Raw genomic sequence first — 24,844 nt, 5'->3', positions numbered from 1 at the left:
CGGTGCGCTGGGGGATGCCGGGCGGTGTCGTGCCAGCCCCTCAGGGCCAGCAGGGCCCGCGGGACACGGCCCCGGGCACAGGGAAGGTGTCGCTGCCGGCAGGGCCCGCGGGACACGGCCCCGGGCACAGGGAAGGTGTCGCTGCCAGCAGGGCCCGTGGGACACGGCCCCGGGCACAGGGAAGGTGTCGCTGCCGGCAGGGCCCGCGGGACACGGCCCCGGGCACAGGGAACGTGTCGGCAGCGCCGGCGGGAGGAGGAGCCGGGCCCAGCCCCCGGAGGGGCGGCGCTGGTCGGCCTGGCCGCCCTCCGGAAGCGGTGCGGGGGACGCGCGGTGCGGCGGCCGTGGGTGAGTGAGGGAGGCACGGGAGGGACTGAGGGGCACCGAGCAGGGCGGCCTCGGGCACAGGCGGCGGCGCCTCAGCTGCCACCGGCAGCCGCGGGCTGACGGGCTCCTGGTTTGGGGGGCTGTGTGTGCCATTCCTGGCCACCGTCACAGCCCCGGCCCTCCTCGCCAAGGAAGGTGCTGCTCCTGAGCGCCATTTGCTTAAGGCTTTTATCCTAAATTTATCCAGCAGCACCTCTGAGGATATTTTCAGATGTCAGTTCACACGTGTTTTCGTTGGTTATGCGGTGGCATTTCATTCCTGCGTGGGTGGTGGCTGGTTGGTTCTTGTGTCACGTATAGGAGTGACTGTAAGTGTACAGGAGCAATAAAGTAATTTTTTAATTAAGTCTTAATATGTAGTGATCCTTTGAGGTGAAGAAATAGTCACAGGTAGACAGTGAAAACTACTGATGTCGTATGGTGGTTCCTCCCTGAAGAAAACCTAAGAATTGTACAGGCTAAAAATGCAGCTTTTATCTAAGGAACAAGCCCTGCAAAGGCTCTGGGTCTGCAGATCCGTGGCTGAGGAGAAACTCGTGCTCTTGAGAAACTGGGGCAAAGGCTGTTTTACTCCATTCTCGTAAATGTTTCTAAAATAATGATGTGGTGAAAGGTTATGTTTACTGGTGTTTGTTCCTCATGGGAGCTGTACAGTGGACCTAATCTAGTAAAAGGCCAGAGAGAAATTAAGCAGCTGAAAATAAAATTAGCCCGTTAAACTTGGGAGTGCCTTTCACCTTACATGTTATTTTATGTGTTTCATAAGTGTTGAACCTTTGCATTGCTGTCTCTTGCAGGGAAGACTGACTTCACCTTTGTAGGGTTACAAAGCCTGAGTTACTTCAAAATGCTCGTCATCGGGAGCAATCTGGAAGTCATCAAATTATAGATCCATCTATTCCACTTCATCTTTAGTTATTAGTACTGCTACTGTACAGCATGTGGTACACAAGGGAAGTGCAAAAATGAAATAAAAAACTGCTTTAAAAATGCAGCCATGAGAGAGCTTTTCTCTGAGGGGAAAAAAAAAAAGAGATTACGTTTAAGAACTAGCCAAGCATCTCTTATTTTTGATGATTTTAAAGTTTGCTATAAAAAAAACCTCTCATTTCAGTAGTACAAGAAAATACATCCAATTTTACAGGCATTTGAGGACTTGTAGGGCTCAGTTGCATTTGGACATACTCAAAAGAGACAGTAGAAGAGTTCTGTATTCTGCTGATCACGAGTTCTTGTTGTAATAATAAAACTTGCAGATTCCAGTGAATAATATTTTTTAGCTGTGTTTTAGACTGCACCTGAACAATAGTTTTGGATCAGTTGAGAAGCAATTGAGATCACTGTGGTAACTGACAGGTGTTATTTATGATGCTTCATTTGTGAAAAGGAAATACATAACAAATGGCTTCATTTTTCAAAGCCTGCTACTGGGAGTTCTTAAAGGTAAAATAGTTTTATGCCAAATTGTGAACTGATTGCTTCTAATCAACCAAATGATGGTAGAACCCTATGAAAAGAACATACACAATCTATCATGTTTGAGTCATTTGAAAGTCCCTCTAAACGCTACCTTATGCTGGCATGCATCCACTCAGGCTTTTAACAGATCCTTCAAATGAGTAAAACAACACACTGTGCTGTCTAACAGAGTACTGTAGCACAGAACAAGAATGTTAGTTACTTTAATGTCGTTTCCAAATTAGCGGTGCCATTTGGAGCAGAACGCTTAATTACAGGATGTTTGTGGTTCTTGTCAAGCTGGTTTGTATTTGGTATTAGGCATAAGTTGGACAGCAAACTAGAAACATTACAGAAACAGGAGATTGTTGCTATCATGTCATCCTTGGTAATTGTTGTCTTATTGACTAGGAATAATTAAAACTAGAATTTATAAAAGCTCATTATCCAGAGAGCAGTCTTCACTGTCTTCAATCTAGAGCAGAGGATTTATCCCCCCTTCCTGCACACCTTGCCACTTTGCATAGGGTGTATATTCTGGCTTGTATTCTCAAAAAGCAAATAAGAAAGCAAGTATTGTACCACAACTTAGCCTTTCCTATTTGAACTCTAAACTATGGCACCTCCTGCATCTCTAAGGATGGTTCTGAAGACACATATTCAGCAGAAATGGAGCTCAAAAATCCGCTTTTGATCTAGCTTTGGAGGTGTTTTAGGATCAAGTTACAAGTGGAAGTCAGTGCTGGCCTAATCTTTTCACCTTCTCCTCTCCTTGGTCTGAGGTCTTGAGCTGAGTGAGGAGGAGGCTGAGTTGAGCACATTTTGCCTTGCAGCTCCAGCTCTGTGCAATGTGCTTGTCTCATCCCTGTAGTAACAGCACCAGCTTTTATGTGAGTATGAGCTTGAGAGAATGACACCTGCATGAGAGTTTTTGATTGAATGTTTATGTACTTACTATGTTTATGACAGCCTCTCTTCAGTGTTTTTTTCCTCTTAGTGATTTGTTAATTATCGTAAATTTCAAAATATCCAAATTTGAGTCTGACTTACAATATGCTTCTATTTGAGAATTTAAGGGTAATACCCACAACACGTGTTGCAAGTGCAATGTCAGCTTTGATCAAAGGTACCAAAATACATTGCTTGCCTCCTTTGCCAGTTAAGTGCTGCTGCTATTTTAAGGGGTAGCTCTGTTTTATCTGGCTTAAACACTTCTGTCTAGAAAAAAAAAAAAAGGTTGGACTGTTTATATAGGACCTATAAACATTTATGCTTGTCTCAAGGCTGGCAGGTGGAGCCTGAGATAAAAAATGCTGGTTTGATATTTGTGGTTAATAAAAACATAAATGTAACTTAAGGAACTGTAACAACATTAAGCAGTGTTGATGGGGTGACAAAAAAGGTTCTGTTAAAGTAGTAATACCTAATAATAATGACTGGGGATTCTATAAAGGCACTGAAGTGTTCAAAATACTTGTCCGTCTAGATAATTGTGATGAGTATTGCAAACTTATTTTGCAGCTGTTTTCTGACTGGCAGTTTTTGTTTAATCTTTATGCTGGCCAGTAACTTTGCATGAACAGCTGGATCTACTTGATTATTTGAAGGGAACTCAATAAATCAGCTAATGCAGCCTGAGACCTGTTTATTAAAATAGTGGTCTTATGAGTGATTAATTGAAACAGTTTTAAGGATTCCCTGCCATACTCACAGTTGTGCTGCAGATGGGAACTTCTAAACCCATAGATTTGAAGGTGATCTCTTCTGAGCTGCAAGTGTTGTTTCTGAAATTGTGTGTAGGAGATCCAAGTCCTCCAGTACTGGTAGTTCAAGTCCAGTATGGTTGCAGTCTACTGAAAATTCAGCAATAGGAGTCTGAGAAGGGGCATATCACCTTCTCAAAAGTGGTTAGATTTTCTCTATAAAGCAGGCCATGGGTCTTTTTAAGGACCTGACTAGTAAATCAGTTATCCAAAAATTAAGACCGCATCTTCATTTTATAATGAATTTCTAAGGCAGTTATTTTGGGATTGACTTAATAGAGGCAAAGAAAGCTAACAGTGTGATTTAATTCAGTTTTCTCAGTGCCTTATTATGCAACCAGTTAAACATAAAAGAGTTGGGATAGCCCTGCTATGGCTGCTCTTAGCTCATAGATTATGAATCAACTTGGGAGGGAAATTCCTTTTGTCAGCGAACAAAATTTAAAATACTTTGAGGTATATTTATATATATACAGACACACACACGCTCCTGTGCACTAATTTTCTTGTCAAGCATGTCAGGAGTGTTGCACCTTTTCTTGAGTTATTTCATGTCCTGAAGCAGAAAACTCTCTTTGCAGGATATCAGCTTGCAAGACTGAACTTGTGCTATGACAGCAACAGCAGGCTGGTTGTAGTGCTGAACTATGACTTAACAGGAGCCAGTAGATACGGGCAAGCTGTTAATTAAAAAAAAAGCCGTTTAAATGCTGCATTTGCAGCTCTGTTTCTGGTAATGTGAATGCAGTCAAGATGATCCATTTCCTGATATTTCTTATGACAAATTATGTAGAAATTAAAGAGCGAGAGACACTTTCTACTTATCTTGAAAGTACAGCTAAAAATCCTGGGTTTTGTACAGAAGTGTTTTCAGTTGTTGGTTTGTTCAGAAGGCCTTAGAGTTGTGGTGTTGAATTCTGCCTCCCTCTCCCTTTGACTTACCTTGAAAGCCCTTGCATGACAAAAACTCTCAGTGGCAGTAAAAATGGCTGTGTGTCATCGGGTGGTAGCATTCCAATAATTGTTTGAGCAGCCACAAAAAGTAAAGATCAGACTGCAGTTTTATTACCAGAAAGAAGTTCATTGGACAACGCAAAATATTTGAAAGCTGTTTCGTTGGTTTGAAATGGAAAGCACATTTGTCATTCCATCTGCATGGCCAGAATTGTAAATATAGCACAAGTGTTGGAAACTCCTCATCAAAATGTAAACTCTGGACTCAAAATGTCCAGTGTATTTCTGTTTGTACCTGATCTTTTACCCAATGCTAAACAATACTAATTTCTCCTGGGCATTGATAATAGCTTGGCCTAAATTATACTTTATTTGCAGGTCTGTGAGTGTCTTTAATGAGGCTTTTTTTTTAAACTGTGGCTTCTCCTTTATTCTAGCTGAAGCATTTTGCCTTACTTAGGAGAGGGGAAAAAAAGTAAAGGTGCTTTATTGATAATGAACAGAAAATTGCGTAACAGTCTTTTTTTCATGTACTGCTAGCACTCCTGGCTTTGTCAATGTATTCCTGATGCAAGTTTTTTTCCCTAAAAATCTGAATTAGCCAGGCATAACTTTGAAGGAACTACCATAAAAATTTGGTTAGTAAACCAGTCTTTAGAACTATTCTATTTTGGAAGTTGTATTTATGTATTTATGTATTGTGAGCTATTAGTCAGTACATTGTAATCCTTAAGCTTCAGTACAGCAGCAAGTTTCTCTGTTTATAATTTGCAGTATAATAGATAATCTTTATTTACATTTTAGGCTGTTACAGAATGACCTTACGTTGAGGTTTGTGGAAGAAACAAGATTTAAACATCAGTTCTTCAATGTGCATCCTTCTATTCAAATTTGACCCACGACCAGTTTCAAAAAATGCATATAGGTAAGATGGTTGTAGTTAAAACAGACTTGCTTCTGTAATATTTTACACAATTCTTTTTTGAAGACACTTTGAATTACAAACTCAAATCAGTATTATGTGTTTAACTGTGCTTTTGTAATGTTCATAACTTAATGCCTTTCCCCACTGGAGGAGGTACTGTAGCCTTTTTGGAACCCTTTGGTTTTAGACAGTGTCAGAAGTCTTGGGCTTTGTAATCATGGACCTTTTGTTGGTGATCTGTCATGTGCTGTGTAAGTCCTTTAAATACTGTACTCCAGTGTTTGGAAGTCCTGCCTTCTACTTTATTATTTAAACTAAGGTGAATCCTGTTGTTGGGCGTCACAGTTGTAGCTGTCCCCTGCTTTCAGTGTGGTAGATAAATCTAGGGCTTCCAGTTTGCTACCAAGGAACTTCCTAGTAAGTATCCTAGCCTTTTCCCTCCTCAAAATCTACTTGCAATTAAAACTGTAGGCAGTAAACTAAGTAATGTGTATGAAATGTTTAGCCAAAAACTGAAGAAAAAATAAGCTTGCAGGCTTTGAGGTAAGTTTTATAAGAATGTCTCGATGTCATACGATGAGTTTCCAATGTATTAAACATCCTGAAATAATTTCCTCTCATTGTAGCTTGTCATTTTTAAATTTCATATCCAACATCGGTATCTTTGAGTAAGTACACTGAGTATGTAATAAAAAGACAGCACTTCAGACTATGAAGGTTTATTGCTTTCTGTATTTATATATACTGTATAGTATACTAAATATTATTTTGTAGTGTACAAGTATTGGTATTCATCCAGAAACCATCACAGTCTGTCTGGTCAGTAAATTGTGCCTTTCACTGACTTGTTTTCCTGTCCTCTTGTATTAAGAAGCAGATGCCATTCTATAGAAAAGAGAGGAGATGAGAACCAAAACCTCAATTGTCCACAGAGTGCATTCCTTTCTGCCTCTGGAGCCTGCCTAAAAAGGGATTTTGTTTATGATGTGACTGGTGCTGAATTAATATATCCATTTATTTGGTCTGACTTTCTTTGTGTTGGTAGTTAGTGAAAGACAGATTCATCAGTTTGATGCCTCTTGGGAAATCCTTTGGACGTAAACTGCAGTTGTTTGCCAAGTGAACTTTCTGCCATGATCAATATTTAAAAGTAGAACTTAGAGTAGTTTGCTTGCTATAAAAAATTGCATCAATATTGAAGTTATTAATTTATAGCAGCAAACAACTTGTTGTCATTGTTAGAATAAGACAACACTTTTGAGATGTTTGGCCCAAATTGAGGAGCATTTAATTGTATTTAACTTTCTCTGTATCTTTTGCTAAGCAATGCCTTGCTCTATACCTGCAATAAATCACTCTGAGCTATCTGGTTGGGTGATAAATGCCAGGCCACAGTGTTCTTGGTGTCAGATTTTAGTATCAGATACATAATTTTAATCCTTTTTTGTTTCCTTAGTGCACCATAACTGAATCTCTTGCTTGTCTTTATTCAGGAGAATGTTGAAGTTCTTTCTTTTTTAATAGTTCCTATGTTTTTTTCACCTTTGCCTCAGCTTTGTGAAGGACTGAATCACAGATCTCAGTATCAGCTGGGAGTGGCGCCCAGCCCTCCTAATTCCAAGCAGTATTATAGCCATTGGATGAAGTCAAACATCTCTCTACAAGTCCTTGCTAAGGGTAATTTTTCTCTACAGTTCTAGCATCACTGTGCTGTAGCTTTGTTTATTTCCTGGTGACGTCTTGGAACAGTTTTTCCAACCAAAGGGGAATTCCTGTAATCCTGACACTAATTTCTCTGTCTATCATGAAGCAGGCAATTAAACCTTCCTTAATGTTCTCTGCTTTGCATCTCTAACTAAAGAAAGTGTCAGTAATAGGCATTAAAAGTTGAAAAGACAAACAGCTTGTCATTGACTGAGTTTACTGGCTAGAAGAAAATGGCCAAGCTAAAACATGTTCTCTGTAACACTTGGGAGACTTTTGCATCCAGGTAGACCCTGGCTTCTAGACCAATATACTGGTCAATTTTTTTGAGTACCTAATTAAGCAAAGACCTCACCCTTGTGACACACTAATAAATCCATCTGCCTGTACCTTTGCAGCTTGTTCTGTTTTCTCTCTTGAGGCCTATTTGTGGTAAAGTTTAGTGCAATGTAACAAGCACTTTACTGTAGTCCATTATTATTGTCAGAGGTAATATGCTGCCTTTACATCTTTCTGAATAGTACTGTGTGTATCTTACAAATAAATAAATGTTTCAAGCTTCAAAGCTATGATCACAGGCTCTTTTCTGGAGCTGAATTCCATTGTAGGAAATTACTTTAATGGAATGATTTCTCATGTTTTCATTTCTCTCGATATTAAAATAAATCTTAATACAGTTGAATTGTTTCAGCTATAAAATAGCTGAATAGGCTTTTTGCAATTTATTAGAAGATGAGGGTCACTTAATATTGCTCCTTTTCACTATAATTATGTTTCATAAAAGACAAAATAAAGATGTTTTTATTATTATGCTCTTGTATACTACCCTTGTGCTAAATTTAGGGGTCTGCATTAAACTTGAGATGGGGAATATTCAATCACACAAGAAAGACTTCGCTGATTTTTAGTATTTAAATACTACAAACAAACTGTAGTTTCATGTCAGGAATTATTGAAGGCAAGTATCATTGAAGCTTCAGGAGATGAGAAGTGCACTTCAGGCAAACTGTGGAGATATTCATTTAAATTAAAATCTGTGAAAGGAGGCTGCATCCTGTTAACAGAGCATGTTGAAGTAGGATGACAGAAATTTGGTAAACCAGCAGAAAGCCTATAGCTCAAGGACTAGAATCAGCTGGAAGAAGAGAAATTATGTAAGTTTGAAAGGAACAATATTATATTTGCATTGGAAAGATAAAAATGTCCATACAGTTTGCTTTCCAACAGATGTTATCTTTGTTGGACAAAATACTAAGCACTTACCTTACAGAAAGGATGCCATTGAAGTGTCAGCTTTTTCTAGTTTCTCTGTGCTTGATTATGATTATTTTTCTGTAGTATTTCTAATGTGCAACTTGTACCTCACAGTCCTCTTTTAAAACACTGTATGAGGGAAGAGATGAATTTGCAGGAAAGTTCAGAAACCTGCAGAGAATGTAAGTACATCTGAATGCTGAACAAAGTAATAAGATGTCACTGGAATTGATTCTCATGTGTTGTGGCTAAAAATCAGAATTAAAATTGTATGGTCTGTCTTCAGTTTCCAGTAGCAAACTTGTCTTCTGCTGTGCAGATGTAATTGAGATGCAGCTGGTAGGAGAAACTGACAGTGAAGAAGATACTGAGGTTATGGAAAACTGGTTAAGAAAATCTGCAGGTTTTTGAAGGATGGCATTTCATTAAAATTAAATTAAATAACGTAGCTGGAGAGAAGGGGGAGCATTCACTGTCTTGTAGTCGAAATAAAGGCAAGTCATGTTGTGGGTACTGATGAGCAGGACTTTGGGAGCTGCACTGGAGCTGTGCAGGTCTGTCTGCAGTCACCTGCTGCCCTGAGCCTCCACACAGGGCTTGCCTGGTGTCACAGCTGTCTTTTGCCTTTACTTGGGTCAGCCAAATCCATTACCTGCTCCTCAGGTGAGGATGTTCTACCAATGAAAAACATTTATTTAAAAAATAATTTCAAAATAATAATAATTTTCTTTAATTAAGCTGTAACGTTGTGCTGAGGAATCTTAAGGTTGTTTTTTCAATCTTTATTCACCGTCTTCTATTGTAAGTATCCTTTTTTGAAAACACCAGTTGCCTCATTCACTCAACAAGATGGACTTGCTGAGTGTCTCATGACAGTGAGAGAGAAGGCTGCTGTCAGATGTCAGTCGAACTTTACACTGAGTGATAAAGGTGAGATGGAAGATAAAGGATGGTTTCATGCTTGAAATGAGTTAATGCTCTGGAAAAAATTGGATTCTGCTCCTGCCTGTACTGTGAAGTTCCAATTTGTAAGTAATAGTGTCTTTTTTCCTCTTGGGTTCTACAGGCTTATTCTAGCAGCTAATAGGGATGAATTTTACCACAGACCATCCAAATCGGCCGAGTTTTGGGACAGCAGCAATGAGATCCTTAGTGGTATGTATGTCTTGCTGTTTTGAGTGATTTTTATATAATATATAAGGGAATCATGGTCTGGATTTTTTTATTATTAGGGTGGTGGTGTTCCCTCTCTAATAAGAAATTTCATTCTTCCTTATACATCTAAGGAAAACTTGTTGTAAGTTTAAAACATTTCTTAATTTTAATGTATTAACCTCACTCTTACTTATTCCCTTAGGTCTGGATATGGAGGAGGGAAAAGAAGGAGGGACATGGCTGGGAATCAGTAAGAAAGGCAAGATGGCAGCCCTGACAAACTATATGCAGCCAAAGATTGATAAAAATGCAAAAGGAAGAGGTATGGAGGAGTTGAAATAAAAAACAAAAAATGAAGTGGACAAATAACTGATGTTCCAGTAAAATAGTGATGATTACAACATTAATTTTCTTAAAACAGCTTCATGGACAAACAGAATGTTTATGTGCTGTAAAGAAAATTTTTGAACTGATGAGTTTGAGTACATATGTGAGGAACCTGACTTGGACAATGATTTTTTGATCAAGCAGGCCACAAGTAAAACAAGATGTACTGCCTAGAGGCTGAAGTCACATTCATACAAGAAATGTAGCTGTTCCATCTCCTCTGGAAAGTAATTCTAATTAAGAGGCAGAAGAATTAGCCAAGCATTGAACTAGTTTTAGATTACAGTAGACTTTTTAAAATGTATATTCATATTCAATCACCTGTGTCAGGGAATGTAACTTGGATTGTGCTGGAGGTAGCCTAAAAGATTCTTCTTCCCCACTGATAAATCAGAGGAGCAGAAACAATAGGAAAAACCGTTTTTCAAAGAGGATGCTCAAAACATCTGTGGGGTTTTTTTAAAGTAAAAATAGGTCTGTTTGTAACTGTCATATGGTACTGGATTGGGAATATATTGCAATGACGAAACATGTTATACAGAGAAACAAATGAACTATGTCATTTGTATTTCATTTTAGGGTCATATATCAGGGAAGTGAAGCAAGACAAGAAAGAATTTGTAAGGCAGGAAGAGAGGAAAGGTGCATCCACAGTCCAGAGCAGTTAGTAATGTGAATTCTTAGAATTTTTGACCAAGATCTTTAGACTGAGTTCTTAAGAGTAAAAGTCAAGCTTTTAATGTGAACATGGTACAATGATATAAGACTTTTAAAGGTTGGTTCGTTATTTGGGTTGATTTTGTGGTTTGGGGTTTTCTTGCACTGTTACAGCCTGTTTGCAACAGGAATCTTTATCTTTCTGTTTATTTTACCAGGCTTGTCAGAATAGTGAGCACACACATACAAGTTGCTCTATGTACTTCTCTTTCTTAGGTGCTCTTGTAACAAACTTCTTGACTGCAGATCTGGACAGCTACTCTTACTTGAAGAAAGTTTCAGTAGAGGGACATCTTTACAATGGATTTAATTTATTAGCAGCTGACTTGAAGTAAGTCTACAAAACATCACAGTTCAAATGTCAGAAGGAGAAAGATAATAACAGTGCTGACATACAAGTCATATCACCACAGTGTAACAATACAAAAACCTGTCACGAACTAAACTTAGAGCTCATGTTTTTTGCTAATTGGCATGCAAGGTCATAATTTTTTGTAGTTTTCCTTTCCTTTGTTATTTTTTTAACTTTCAGGCACTGGAGGGCTATCTTGTATTCTAACCACTGCTTCCCACAAAACTTCTTGCAACTGATAGGCTGTAGCCAGTCTTTACCCTGGAGGCTCTGGGGCTTGTATTTTGAGAAAACAAAACCTTGGCTCATAATTTCTCAGACACCTTTTTTACTCTGAGAGTTGACATGCTGCAGCAGGATTAGAACAGCTGAAAGCTTTCAAGCTATTATTTGTCAGAGTGTCTGTGTCATTAATCTTTCTTGAAACATTAAAAATCGGCACAAGACAAACATTAAGTTAAAGTTTCTCTTTCTGTAGAGAAAGGACGTTGGATACTTTATTATAATCAGTGTAGTTGGCACAATCCTTTCTACTGCTTGTGCATGTGTCTATGCACAAGTACATCTATTGCTTTTCTTTTGCATTCTGCCTGAAGGAGAAGAATGGAAATCCAGGGCTAAAGCATCTCCAGGCCATGTGTCAATTCCCAGTTGGATGCACACTGCATGACCGGGAGCACCTCTAAACTGCCAGGAGCACACTGCTGCTTTGGCACACTGGCTGCAGAAGCATTAATCTTAATAGACAACCTGATGGTGCAGGGCCTTCTCCCACTCAGTTTTTCTGTATGCTTCTGGGAATACACTTAAAGCAGAAGACCACAGTCTTTACTGTTTTCATTGGAAATAATTTCTAGCACTTTCTCACTAACTGGCATTATGTTTACATTTTTCACTTTCTCTATTAGACCAGCCTCAGTTCACGGCTCAGACTTACCAGTCAGGCCTGTGAAGATACCATGAGTGTAATTCTGCTTGATGTGACTGCTTAGAAATAAACATACAGGTTATGTTTCCAGAAATTCAACCCAGAAGATGATGAGGCAGTTGGAGGGTTTGATGCTTTTTGGTCTTTTTCTTACTTTCTGCTTAACGAAGTTCATTGTCTCACCAGAGAATTCACAAAATTTTTCAGTTGCCTAAATTAATTTTTATCATGGTCAGAGGATTTGACTTTTTGAGCTTTCTGCTGTGTGTGCTAGGTTGCATAAATTGGAAGGCTATCTTTAACTGAAAAGGTAGCAGAAGAAATAGACATTTTCAAGCAAACATCATATTCAAGGTGTGAACTAGCAAGCAGTAAGTTTCAGATTCTTCATTTTAATGTAGGTAAATAGAATAGTCATAATGGCTGCTAGTATGATGATATTAAAGTAGGTTTGACTGATGTTATTCAAGGCAATCATTCCTGTGTTGGCTTTGTTTGTTTTTTCCTGCATAGAGAGTTGTATGCTCAATTGAATAGTCTTTTCATGGTGATACAGGTCATAATTTCTTGTTGAGTATCACTCTGAAATGTGTGTGTGTTGATTAACTTCTCCATTTTGACATGTCCTTAGCCTTGGATACTCTGATGAAATTAAATTCTTGGCAAGCTAATGATGCAGAGCAATTTCAATAAGATTTGTAAACTTGCCATTTTAGGAAATTAGAATTATTCCGAAGAGAAATGTGGTATATATGAATGGGAGCTACTTCTCTGTCAAAATAGAAAATGTTACTGTAGTTGATGATATTTTTTTGGGCCATGTTGCTGTTCAAAACAAAGATTGAGGACTATTCTTAACATATTTTTCCATTGTGTAGCAAATAGTGATTGGCTTTGTTAGAGTGTGTGAAATGGAGGGGAAACTTGAAAGTGTAAGGGGTGTACCTGAACACATGATCCTGCTGAGTGTAAGCAGCATGTTCAGAGAGATTTACAATGTTTGAACCTTCAGGTAAACATTTCAGAAAAAGAAATTTTATCTTCTCTCTATATGATTATGATGACATTATGCTAGATGACAGGTGCAGTAATACAAGAAGGGGAGCTGGAAACAACTATTCAGGTTGTAAAATCTCATTGTTTATTTCCACAGCTTGATGTGACTCCTATTTTTAACATTCATGGGTTTTGACACTTTTAGCGTAATAATCTATTGACTCTGTGGCATCTCTTTATGTCAATTTAAACACTACTGGTTTCTTGTTTTAAGAAAATTGCTTATTACTTTTATTTTTCTGATTTTTCAGTTTATCATCTTGGGTGTACCTACTGAGTATGAGAGTCATGAATATTTATTCAGTTATGCTAAACATACTTTTATGTTGAATTATACCACATGACAAACAGTGTCTGTTTGGACTCTTGTGCAGCTGCAAAATTGGCTTCCAGGAAGGCAGTGTTGCCACTCCCCTCATTTTGGCTGTCTGTAGGTCTGATTAAAAAGGAACAAGGTTATCAGAGGCTGGACTGGTCTCTAAGTAAATATCTGCTTGATAGTCAAAGGGGTTTTCCTTCTTTATCCATTTGTGATAATACCTGAAGGCAGTGAGCTGCTTCTGCTAATGATTAGGACATCATTTCTGTCCTGGGGAAACCTATGTTTATGTCCAACAAATCTACTGCTACACCTGCTTAGGCTTTCATGGGTGTCTCAAACTTGTGTCAGGGCTGTTGTGGCAGCACCTCCCTTGTGTTCCTTACTGCCAAGTGTGTAATACAGACTGTCCTGAAGGACAAATTGGCAGCTTCTTGTCACCCACCCAGCAAGTGTAGAGTCTCTTGACAGGCTGTCAGTTAGATCCCATATAGTTTATGTGCAATAAGATCCCTGTGTAACAGGAGTGAATCACTTCCTCCATGATGAATAGACAAATTGAAGCAAAGTCCTTACAAACAAGTCAGCTGGAGGGGATTGCAGAAAAATGCCTTTTGGGCGAGCTTTTCTGCTTTCACCTGTCACAGCCAGTTTTCAATCCCTGCAGGGAAAATGTAGTAAACTATACCATCACCTGCAGGCTCTTGCTTAGCATGGTTACCATGACCTGGCTGGGTGGGAAGGATTTGATTGCTCTCCAGAGATTGGATTTTCAAAGTGAGATAGTGTCAGAGTGCTGATATGAAAAGAGCCTGGATGGTCAAGTCTCTGGGACTGCTCTGTAAGCTCATTTCCTTTTCTTCTTAGGTACTGTCCTAATTCAGTAACACCTTTTGCAGAGTATATTTCTTGCTTCTTGTGGCTCCCTCATGAAAATGAGGTATTTCTGCATAGATCTTTAGTAATTTCTAGTGGATGTATGGTCAGTCCAATGTAAAAAGACAGAAAAATGCTTCTGAAAAACTTTCTTTATTTCTTTCCTCTGGTGTCAGCTTCTGCCTGGTCCAGAATACTAGGACAGCACCAACGAAATGTTTAGACACTGACAACAAAATCAGAGTAGTGTTTTAAGGCAGACATTGTATGCTGTGAGTATCAGGCAGAATTCTTTTCACCATTTTATTTTACAGTAGATGGTACATGTTTGGGCTTTATAGTTGGTGGTTTGGTGTTTGCTTGTTTATTTTTAGCTTCAGAACAGTTACCTAATTAGCTCATAAACACTGAAGAAAAGAAAATGTATCTGTGAACCATACTACTTATTGGAAACTACAGTACAGCATTTCAATGTTGTATAGCATTTCATTGTTGCTGCCAGTTTCACCTTTTGTCCTTGCACAAAAAATACATGCACAGATTATTCATAAAACAATCCAATGTCCTTGTCTATAGCAGAGTAGAGCTCAGTGCCCAGGGGAGTGATCACTTGGTGATAGCCACACTCTGTGCAGTTTTACTGTCTCACTACGTTTTTCCTTTTTCTTTCATTCTGAGTTTTTGTTGGACATGACTTAGAGCCACCTTGAAGTTGAAGCAGGGCAGGAGGGCAGAAGGACATTGGTTATGTTTCATCAGCATTAAGAAATGATTGTGGCAAACTGTATGGCTTTCATGTTGCTGTGAAGCTTCTATTACTACTGAGATTTGTGCTGCCTAGAATATTTCCTAGGACATTTATTATTGCTTACATTTTTTGACAGAATGATGTATCTAAGAGCATAATTTTAGTTTCTTTCTGCTGTCAGCTATGGCTGGGTCTGCTGGGCCTTATTGTCATCACTTTAATTACGCCTTTATTTCTTCTGCAGTGAAATTGGTATCTATACTTGTAAGGGTGGGAGGGAAGAGAATCTTGAGTGTGGGCCCGGGTTTTGAGCCTATTGCTGTGATCAAGCTTCCAGTGATTTTTTTTCATCTTGGCTTCTGCTTTGATGATGAGTACTGAGTACCTGTAAACAGTAGGAAGGGACTAGGCAGAGCCAAATGATAAAAGAAAAGAGTAGCTGACTGGCACAGTGAACTAAATTTTGAAAGTATCCCCATTTCAGAAGTCTCTTGGGAGGCTTTAGTCTTCCTTTGACAGAATGCAGTGGCAGTGCTGCAGTGGAGGTAAGCAAAAATACTCATCTGGGGGAATGTGCATGCCATAAAATACAGATGTCCTGAATTAGTGACCCTGCAGTTTGTATGTATTCCCTGTCTTCTTGGTGAACTGCAGGGGATCTTGTTACTGAATTTGTCAGTGACAGAAATCTTGGAAGAGATGCTAGAGGATTGTATTCTTTCATGTAAAAAGCCATTCTAAGGAAGTCAGCAGTGCCAGCTTACCATGCAGTCTTATCTATGACAGGCCTTGTCTTACAGCTGTGTTCCAGGGCTTCCTTGGGCCTTTGTCCACCTTTCCATCTAACACTGTCTTGTAAGATGTCAGGTTATAACAATTGCTCTGATCTTTTCTCTTTACAGACCTTCTACAGCAGGTATTTGAAAAGAGAGTAGTTAATGCACCGATACAATGGTTTGTGTGATTTCTGATGTCTTAACTAAAAACACCTAAGGTGGGGTTTTGTCTGTGGAGAGTTCAGGTGGTCAGTAAGTCTTGACATCAGCATAAATAAATTTGAACGAGGATTTTAAGGATGAGAAGAAAAAGATAAGGAAAATAAGTCTCTTAAGCCACTTGAGGAAAGTTCAGAAAAATTACACATTTAACAGTCGATAAATTGCGAATTGAGTAAGTGAGATCTTCTTATGTGATATTTAACAATAAAAATAAAGTATACAACATACCTGCTATAATTGCTGTCTTCTGCCTGTGCTGAAAAACTTGATCATCTTTCTGTGTGGTATCAGAAAACTCTTATGTGTTGGTTTGGGAGGAGGAAGAGTAGTGCACAGAGAAAAGCAGTTCCATTTTTGCTTTATGTGGGCTTTTTTTGTATTCCTCTTCTTGAATCTTCTGACTTCTATAATTAATTAATATTTCCTTCTTCATTTGGCTGTCTTGTAAAGGACACTGTAGAATGTCTTTCATAATGGCTTTTCAAGAAGAATATAAACAGGCTAAATCAAGATTGTTTTGCTTGTTATTAAGGTTTGAGTAGCGGATGCTAAGTTATGCAGAGCAATTTAAGTTCCAGTACATCATTAATGAGATTGCATTCTATATACACTGATTTGCATCAGTGCAGAGATACTCCTTTTTATCTTAGAAAAAAAATGAGGAGATGGAAATGGCTTATCTCCTGTATTATGTTTTATGCTATTTTATCCAGATTCAATCTTAATTGCAAGTTTTGTGTTTGGTTTTTTATTTGTTTTGGTGGTGTTGCTTTTTTGTTCTTTTTTTTCAATTTAGAAAGTCTATCTGCTGTCTGAGGAGCTGGAGCTTGGGAGACAAAAACTGAGCTGTGGTCAAAATGTGTTGGTATCTGTAAGCAAGTAAATCACTAGGGGGAAATACAGAATTAGATCTCATTGTGGTATTCTGGCAAATTTAAAAAAAAACCCAAACACAAAAAACAAACCCCACCAACTGGAAGTGATCTGAGGAATCACTATTCCATGTCAGCTGATTGAGGGATGTTGAGAGTGAGCCATCTAATGGCAATCCATTTCCCATAGGACACACAAGGCTTATTGATGACTTTCTAATTTTTTTTCCCCCTTATCAGTTGGTTTGGTGTTTGTGTTGTCAGTATCAGTGTGACTATTTAAATCCCTGCTGTTTGGATATGCTGATACCATCTCTGTCAAATAAGAGTTGTTTGCAATGTTGGAAGCTGTTCCTGAACCTTGTGCAAGACCCTCCCTGCACACTGCACAAGAGAGAGGGAGTGCTGTAGCCAGTGCCTAGAATTAGAGAGAGATTCAGTGACTACAGTGATCTGAAAACAGCCAAGAAATGCACAAAGGACCCAACTATGCCCTGCAGCATTGCTGGAAGTGGGCCTAGAATGCACTTCTGCCATCTAAAGTGGCCCACAGCAGTCAGTGGCTTAGAATGCAGGAAAGATTCAAAAGAGGTGCTGAGGAAAAGGGTACTTGCTGTGATGGAGAGTTCCTTTGTTTTCGTATGCCCCCTCTTCACCCAAGCAACTACATCTCCAGTTAATCAAAACCAGGTTTTTGTCATTAAGCCTGGCTACTTCCATGCAGAAGTTACGGGGTTTTACTGAATTTTATTGCTATTATGTTTAAAAATAATAATGGTACTTCTTGATAGTGGTGGAGCTAATACAGTGTTTTGAGAGGAGGAAAGCAGTAAAACTCATCAATGTCTGGTATCATAGGAGTAACAGTGGGAGAAGCATCTTACTGTGCTCAAAGATTGCATGAAATTAAAACATAATCAAATATAGAAGCTGATGGCTTTTCAAGGAGAAATTTGTATTTATATTTTTTAGTACCACCAAAGGAGATGTAATTTGCTACTATGGAAACAAAGGAGATCCAGAACCTGTTTTCCTAAATGCTGGTGGGTTTTCTTCAGAAAGGTTTGAATATTACTTTTTCTTATGTAGCAGTGTATTGTTCTAGTAATCTAGCTACTTAAGCATTGTCTTTGCTGACTGACTTTTTCTTTGCATTCTTAAAAGAATATATTATTAAACACCCTTGAATTTGTTTAAGTTTTTGTTAATAATTTTCAGTAAACAATCAATAGTTCATAAAAGTTTCTGTCCAGGTTAGTGTACCCACCTGCAGTGCAGTTAGTGGAATAATGCTCAGCTACCTATGGCAGGACAGAAGTCTGTCTTGAGAAATGGGATCTGACCCTAGCTCCCTAATCTGTAGTGATAACTGAAATCGCCAGAATGCACTTTCCAATTAAACTGGGCTTTTTTGTGTTTGTGTGTGTGTAGGAATATATGGATTGAGTAATTCTTTGTTGGATACACCGTGGAAGAAACTTCAATATGGGAAGCAGCTTTTCACAGAAGTGGTCAAAAGAAGTCAAGACCTTACCAAAGAAGACTTAGTGAAGGAGCTTCTTACTGTGATGAATAATCAAGAACCGTAAGAACATGACAGCTGGAATTTATTCAAATACAATATGACCCATTTAAAAAAATGCACATAGAAACTGTTTTGAAAGAAAAAAGCACTCTACCTGGATATTAATTGAAAGTAGTGTTCTCACAGAGCGTGACTTTCAACAGTATTGATTTTTAAGCAGGAGACACATTCAAGGCTAGTGCAGTCTTGGACCTCATCAGCTGTGCACTGTGCCCTTTTTTTTAAAGATTGCACTTCTCTTAGTAAGGGCAATGAGTGCCTGACTAGGGATGTGCAAGCTGCTTGCTGTCAGCTATTTGGAGGCTCAGGTAGGTTTGGTTACTGCACTTAGAGAAAGCATTTATTTACTATTTGGATAGGAAGGAACCTTAAAGATGTTCTGGTGCCAACCTCTGTTGTGGACAGGGACACTGTCCACTTGCTCAGAGATGCATCCAGCCTGGCCTTGAACACTTCCAGTGATGTGGAAGGTTCTCTGGGTAACCTGTGCCAGGGCCTCAGCACCCTCACAGGGTGAGCAGGTTTGTGTTAGTAGCTTATGCTGTTCTGTATTGCTGCTCAGAGAGTAGACAGAGCATGGAGGAACAACACTTCAAAGGAGAACCAGCTGCTTTCCTCAAAAGTGCGGTTGTTTCAAGCTAAATGGGGGAAGGAGATAAGGAAGCGTTTGTACAATTCAGCTGTAGGAATTGAGTCAAGGAAGTTCCAGTCAAAGAAATCCCCAAGAGATGAGTTTGAGATTAAGGAAGGTTCCTGCACTCAGAACTCAGTGCACAGTGAACCTGAGCCCATCAGCTGGATGTTCAGAAGAAAATGAAGTTGACACCACTTCAGTGTGGAGATGTGGAGCAGGGTACAGGAGATGCTGTGGTCTAAATTCATTTCATTGCTCGCCATCTGGTAACTTTGATGTTTATCTTGACTTTCATCTGTCTGGGAAGTGATTAGAGTTGAAGCAAAGCTGTTTCTGGTATATAGATCCAGTTACCCAAACTTAACAACAAATTTTAATGCCAGCATTCATGAATGTGGCATTTTTCAGTGGCTCAAAATAAAGTTTTATATAAGAACTCAGACATCTGAGCAATGAGCAGTAATTGAGGAGTCTGCTAAGCTGTCTTAATAGGTTTTTTCATCTGCTATCACATCAATTGATTTTCTAAAAAATTGTTAGACTTTATACTTTTTACTAGTAAAAATGAAAAGGTATAAGATACAATATAGTCAAATAATCTTCCCTTAATGTTCAGTAATTCCATTTGATCTCATCTGAAACCATTTGACTATAAAAGGGAAATATTTACTTACAAAAAGCAATATTTAGAACTAAGCCTGTAATCTTTCCAAATCACACTTCAAGATGAAATGATCTTTTCATAATAAATATGAACATGTGGATATACACTAGCTTTGAACTTCCTTAAAATATCCTGTTTCATATTACTTTGTGATCTCTTTGTGTGTGCATATTACAGGAATTTAGTGGGTACAGCAGTTGGCTTAATCATAGAATTCCATTCCTTCCTGATGGGTTTTTGTCCATTACGCCCTCTCTTCTGTTTCACCCCTGCCTTTGACTGTGATCTCATGGATGTCCTGGAACTCCTTCCAGTTCAAGAGGGATGAGTGTGTTAATATTGGAGATTTATTTTTTTTAACTTCTTTCCTACTTTTTTCAGTCAATTACCAGACCCTGCAATTGAAGACCAAGGGAAGGACTATATCCGTCCTATATTGAACAAGTATGCAGCTTTATGTGTTCGTTGCCCGGGTTATGGAACAAGGTAAAAAAATTCACAGCCAGAAATAGATGTGTACTGGATCAAAGCATATCACAAATCAAAATTGTGCTATTGTGAGTTTAAATTCTATAGTGACTGCTTTAATTTTTTTTCAGGTATTAATCAGGTATAATTCAGTAATGCATTTCCTTCATCAGTATTTGAGTGTCTGGGATTTGCTACTGAAGAGCATTTGAAGCTGACACTGTGGTTCATCTTTGATGGAGAACACAACTTTATCTTGTCCCAGACAAGATAATACAGTTCTCCTGCTTCCCCAGTGTAGTAGCAGGTCTGAGCACCTCTAACTTTGATCTGACCTGAGATACTGCAGAACACATTTCTCCTCCATGAACAGGAATTGTGTCATCTACATTGCTAAATCAGAGTTTTCCTTAGACATTGCGTCATAAAACAGATCTGCCATTTTCATACATTAAAACCTATTGCTCTTGTTCAGAAGAACCTGTATTTCCACTTCTCCCCTAACTGATGCTGCTGTTTTTACTGAGATATTCTCACTCCCTGCTCTGACTATTCCACCAAAGCTGCAAGAATAGAATAATGCAATGCAAATCTTCATTTAATCTTCAGTGGGACAAAATTGTTGATCCCTGTTGCTGCCGGTAGGGAATTGCTTCTCTAAAAGTTGGCCAATAATTTTGTAAGATGGGTCTGTGGCATGGTCTGCCATAGTATTTCCTCTATGAGATGGGAGTTGATAAGCAGAGAGTGCTCACTGCTGTAGGCATTTTAAGCTGGTATTCTGGAAGAGATACTCAGTGTTTACAGTGGTTTTCTAAAATGAATTAAAAGAACATTTTAAATATAGGATAATAAAGATTTATTTACCATGATAACAAAGCACCTTCCTCCCCTAGTTTCACAAACTGGAGTCCAGCCATTTCAAAGGAAATGGGGATAACTTGGTAGAAACACTGACTTTCTACTGGTGAATTAGTACACATTTCAAGTCTCCCTACTGCTGTGATTCTATGCTTACACTTACCTTTCCCTTAGCAACACGGCTTAGTGAATAGAGGTTGTTAACTGGGCCTCACATATTCTTCTGAGGAAATTACATGCTTTTTTTAGAAGAGTGAACAACTGTGAATTGACTTGGGAAAGGCCACCAGATCAGAATAGTGGAAAATCCCTACTGTCAGTCATCCCTCTGTGGAAGGGTACTGCAGGGTACCACAGAGAAATGACAGTTTACCAAGGCAAAGTGGAATAGATGCACAACTGGCATCTGCTTTTCATGAAAACAGATTTCCTCTTTGGAAGGTTTCTAGAGAGAGAAACCTTTTTCTGTGATCATGTATCAGTGTCCTGTGATGATAATAACTGTTTAAATCTTAATGGACAATTGATTTGAAAGAGGAATGAAGAGAGTACTGTTGATATGAGTAATCCTTATGGGTACATATAGGCTGTGAAGAAAAACCAAGTTTTATGTTACTTCTTTCTGAATGGAGCACTTTGCACTAAGTTTAAGCTTTTACCATACTCTGCAATGAGCAGACTGGTGTGTCAGCTGCTGCAAGTGCAGCAGGGAGTCAGTGCAGTGGAGTGACAGAAGAACGGACTGAAAATGCCCATTTGAACTTGCCAGGATGATTTCTGCCCTGTTCATGTGATGATGATGTGCTCAGGAAAAAAAAAAAAAGGTTATGTGGTAAAATAATGTGTTAAAACATATGGGAATGAGGAATGGCAGCCTAGAAGTTTTTATAATGGAGACCAGGTGTAACCTTGTGCCATTGCACTGTTGCAGGACGAACACGGTCGTGCTCATCGATTCTGAGGGACACGTTACTTTCACCGAGCGCAACATGATCAATGCTGATGTCAACCAGTGGAAAACAAGCACCTATGAATTCAAACTGCACAGTTAACAACTTTCCACATGAATGGTTTGTAATAATAGCAATGACAGAACAAGCCATTAAGCTCTAGTAAATGTTTTGTGCCAGCCTCCACAAGCTAAAAATAGCAAGGAAAGCAAAAGTTTAAATAAACTGGTAGCATACCCTATCAAGCTTACAAATGCTTTGGAGAAAACCAGATAAAGATGCTGTTTTTACATGAAGTAGCAACTTATAATCAGAAATATTTTATTTAATACCACCCTGCTTGCAGGGCAAGGCCATCTTTGTCCAAGACAAAGTCATTGCTTTTTTGTGGGTGTGGATTTTTTAAAATATGTTATAAGTAGACTTAAACTTGGTTTTAGTTATAATGGTGGGGAAATATTTGCTGCTTTTATTGTTCTAAGTGAAGGTTTTAGCAAACTTTGCTTTACCTTCAACATATGCTGTTAAGATTGTACAGCTGATGCCAATGTGCATTAAATGAATGTATGTTATCCTGGTAGTATTAAGTGCTTTAGTCTCATTTAAGCTTTTCAGTGCCATGGTGCAATGTTCTGCCTGGGGAGGGCAGAGAGGGGGGATTCTTTACATTTGTTTTTCTATAGATGGTACAGCAATAGATCTTATTTCTAAAACTTTATCTGAGAATCAAGGTAGAGCATTTAGTTCAGTCTCTGTTCACTTTTACTGAAAGAACCATGGGAGCAGACTTGTTATCTTTGACCTGAATAAAACTATTTGTGCTGTAACATCCTGTTTCCTGATAGTCTAATGAGCAATATTGTTTTTGTTATTTTCTTCCCTGGCAAGCAGATAAGGAATAGGTACCTGTTTGCAAACGGAAGCTGAAGATGAGGTTTTCATGTATTGACTGTTCTGTGCATACAAAATTTTGGTTTAATTTCTTTACTGGTATAATGTGTTACAGCCTGGAGTGACTGCTCATAGATTTTTAGTAAAAATAGCTATGTGTTGTGAGGTGACACTGTTGTAGTCTTATATTGTTAAAAAGTTGGATATTAAGAGGTACTTCCTATGTTCTAACACCTGTGAATTAAAAAGCTATTTAAATGCATGCTTTTTTCAATTATTCAGCACCAGTGTAGGTAGTAGAAAATTCTAGCTAATACCAGGATATTTTAAAACCCTAAGCTATTTTTGTTTCTATTGGTGTTCTGTTTTGACTTACTTTGAATACTGAATATTAGTTTAGTAGTGGATCACTAATATATTTTTTTTTCCTTTAGGTATGTTTTACTGTATTTTCACAAGCCTCTGATTTTAATTAATTATTGCAATGTAGCCAAATTTTTGATACTCTTTGGAAGATGTGCGGCTGTGTTTCTGTACTCAAGCTGGTGTGTTTGGGCATTCCTCTCTCTCTGTGTGTGTGTGTGTGTCTGTATTTGAGGCAGTAAATGAGACTCCATTGAGGTGAAGTACTGTGAAAAGCCATTCCCAGATTTGTCATTGTCAGGAGATACTAAAGCAGTATTTATTCAAATCTCTTCTTTATATTTGCATATTTAAATAGCTTCTAGATACCAGGACTGCTTACATGACTAGACACAGGTTGTGGATTCAGTTCTGTATAAATGACTTTTTGACCACCTTGATGTCAAGACAATCAACAGTCGTGTTGGGTTGTACATGGTTTAGAACTCAAAGCCTTCCAGACTGTCCTTCTGAGCTGCAGGAAATGGTCAGCCATTTTAATTTTTTAATGACTTCTTAAACCCTATATTTGTATGGATAAAAATGTTAACTATTATTTTTAGATGCAAAAAAGTAACTAAAGCTTTCTTAAATTTGAGTTTGACGCATTTGCACCTAGAAACAAAGCCCTGCCTCAATAGCTTGCTCTGAGAGTTTGCATAGCAAACTGTTTTATATCTACTTACAAATAGTGGATATTTAAACATGACATTCTCTTTGAAGACATTATTGTAAAGGCATGCAAAATACTTGCATGCAGTATCATACTAAAAGCATTTATAAATTTTGGTTTTTATAGCAGTCCTGTAATAATGAACATTTATTCATAGTTTTTACATATAGGCAAAGAAATGTGAGAGCTTAGATGTAAATATGGATTATAATCATGTATTTTGGTATGCTTGAATCAAAATTCTAAATCTGGGATTTGCTTTTTCTGACAATTAAACAGGAAAGGGCCCAAACCTTGGATGTTGTTTTTTGTCGGATCAGAATAGCTAATAAAGAGGTTTTTAACTTCTTTGGAAGCTTGTGAGAGTTTTGTCATTGGCTTCAGTGGAAACAGGATTGGAAACAGACTGCTGTGCAGATATCTGCAAGTGGTGCTTGCCCTCAGAAGTGATAAGGTGTTTGTGGAGTGCATGATCTACTGTGTGCAAATTAGAGTTGCAATGAATCCACTGGAAATAGGAGACTGTACGTACAGTTAAGAAAGAAAGTGTTTTATTTTTATAAAAGTATTTTTAATAATAAAAGGGAATTTTAAATACCAGTTTTAAAGGATATAAAGGAAAAAAGTGTATATAGGAAACTATTGCATCGCATTTTACTAAGTTTGCTTATACGTATCATCTCTTCAAAGTCATACATTTGCAAGAGATTTTTTTCCTGATTTTTTTCTATTGGAATGGTAGTGGAAGAAATTCTAAAATGTGTAAAACCTCAGTTATGTTTTATTGCTTAAAATTGTGTCATAGTTGTTGTTTACATATGTGTTCAAAACTAGAATCAGAATAAAGTCAAGTTGGTGACCAG

General features: G+C 38.3%; 2 protein-coding genes across 4 annotated transcripts; one reads left to right on the top strand and one right to left on the bottom strand.

Annotated features, from left to right (window-relative positions):
* Window positions 1-40: 40 nt before the first annotated feature.
* On the bottom strand, window positions 41-1,245 carry LOC131585529 (uncharacterized). The gene is made up of 2 exons (XM_058851778.1): window positions 1,229-1,245; window positions 41-560 (listed from the first exon to the last, which is right to left on the bottom strand). The coding sequence occupies exons 1-2, from the start codon at window positions 1,243-1,245 to the stop codon at window positions 41-43; spliced, it is 537 nt and encodes a 178-aa protein (XP_058707761.1).
* Window positions 229-24,844, top strand: TANGO2 (transport and golgi organization 2 homolog). Of its 3 annotated transcripts, XM_058851362.1 has the most exons (10): window positions 295-348; window positions 2,679-2,735; window positions 5,367-5,487; window positions 9,512-9,600; window positions 9,803-9,922; window positions 10,921-11,035; window positions 17,826-17,896; window positions 18,285-18,438; window positions 20,118-20,222; window positions 21,997-24,844. In XM_058851362.1, the coding sequence occupies exons 3-10, from the start codon at window positions 5,432-5,434 to the stop codon at window positions 22,115-22,117; spliced, it is 831 nt and encodes a 276-aa protein (XP_058707345.1). In that variant the 5' UTR covers window positions 295-348; window positions 2,679-2,735; window positions 5,367-5,431; the 3' UTR covers window positions 22,118-24,844. The 3 variants fall into 3 exon arrangements, with proteins under 3 accessions (XP_058707344.1, XP_058707345.1, XP_058707343.1); XM_058851361.1 differs by lacking the exon at window positions 2,679-2,735 and having other exon boundaries at window positions 229-348; XM_058851360.1 differs by lacking the exons at window positions 295-348; window positions 2,679-2,735; window positions 5,367-5,487 and having other exon boundaries at window positions 9,405-9,600.

Source organism: Poecile atricapillus, chromosome 16, assembly GCF_030490865.1.
Source record: "Poecile atricapillus isolate bPoeAtr1 chromosome 16, bPoeAtr1.hap1, whole genome shotgun sequence".
In the NCBI taxonomy this organism is placed as follows: Eukaryota; Metazoa; Chordata; class Aves; order Passeriformes; family Paridae; genus Poecile; species Poecile atricapillus.
The sequence above is the reverse complement of the archived record's forward strand: the minus strand, read 5'-3'. Positions and strand labels throughout refer to the sequence as shown.

Coding starts and splice junctions, on each gene's coding strand:
- TANGO2 (XM_058851360.1), top strand. CDS start 9,420: ATGCTCTGGAAAAAATTGGATTCTGCTCCTGCCTGTACTGTGAAGTTC. Junction 9,601..9,802: donor CAGCAATGAGATCCTTAGTG/GTATGTATGTCT, acceptor TTATTCCCTTAG/GTCTGGATATGGAGGAGGGA. Junction 17,897..18,284: donor ACCTGTTTTCCTAAATGCTG/GTGGGTTTTCTT, acceptor GTGTGTGTGTAG/GAATATATGGATTGAGTAAT.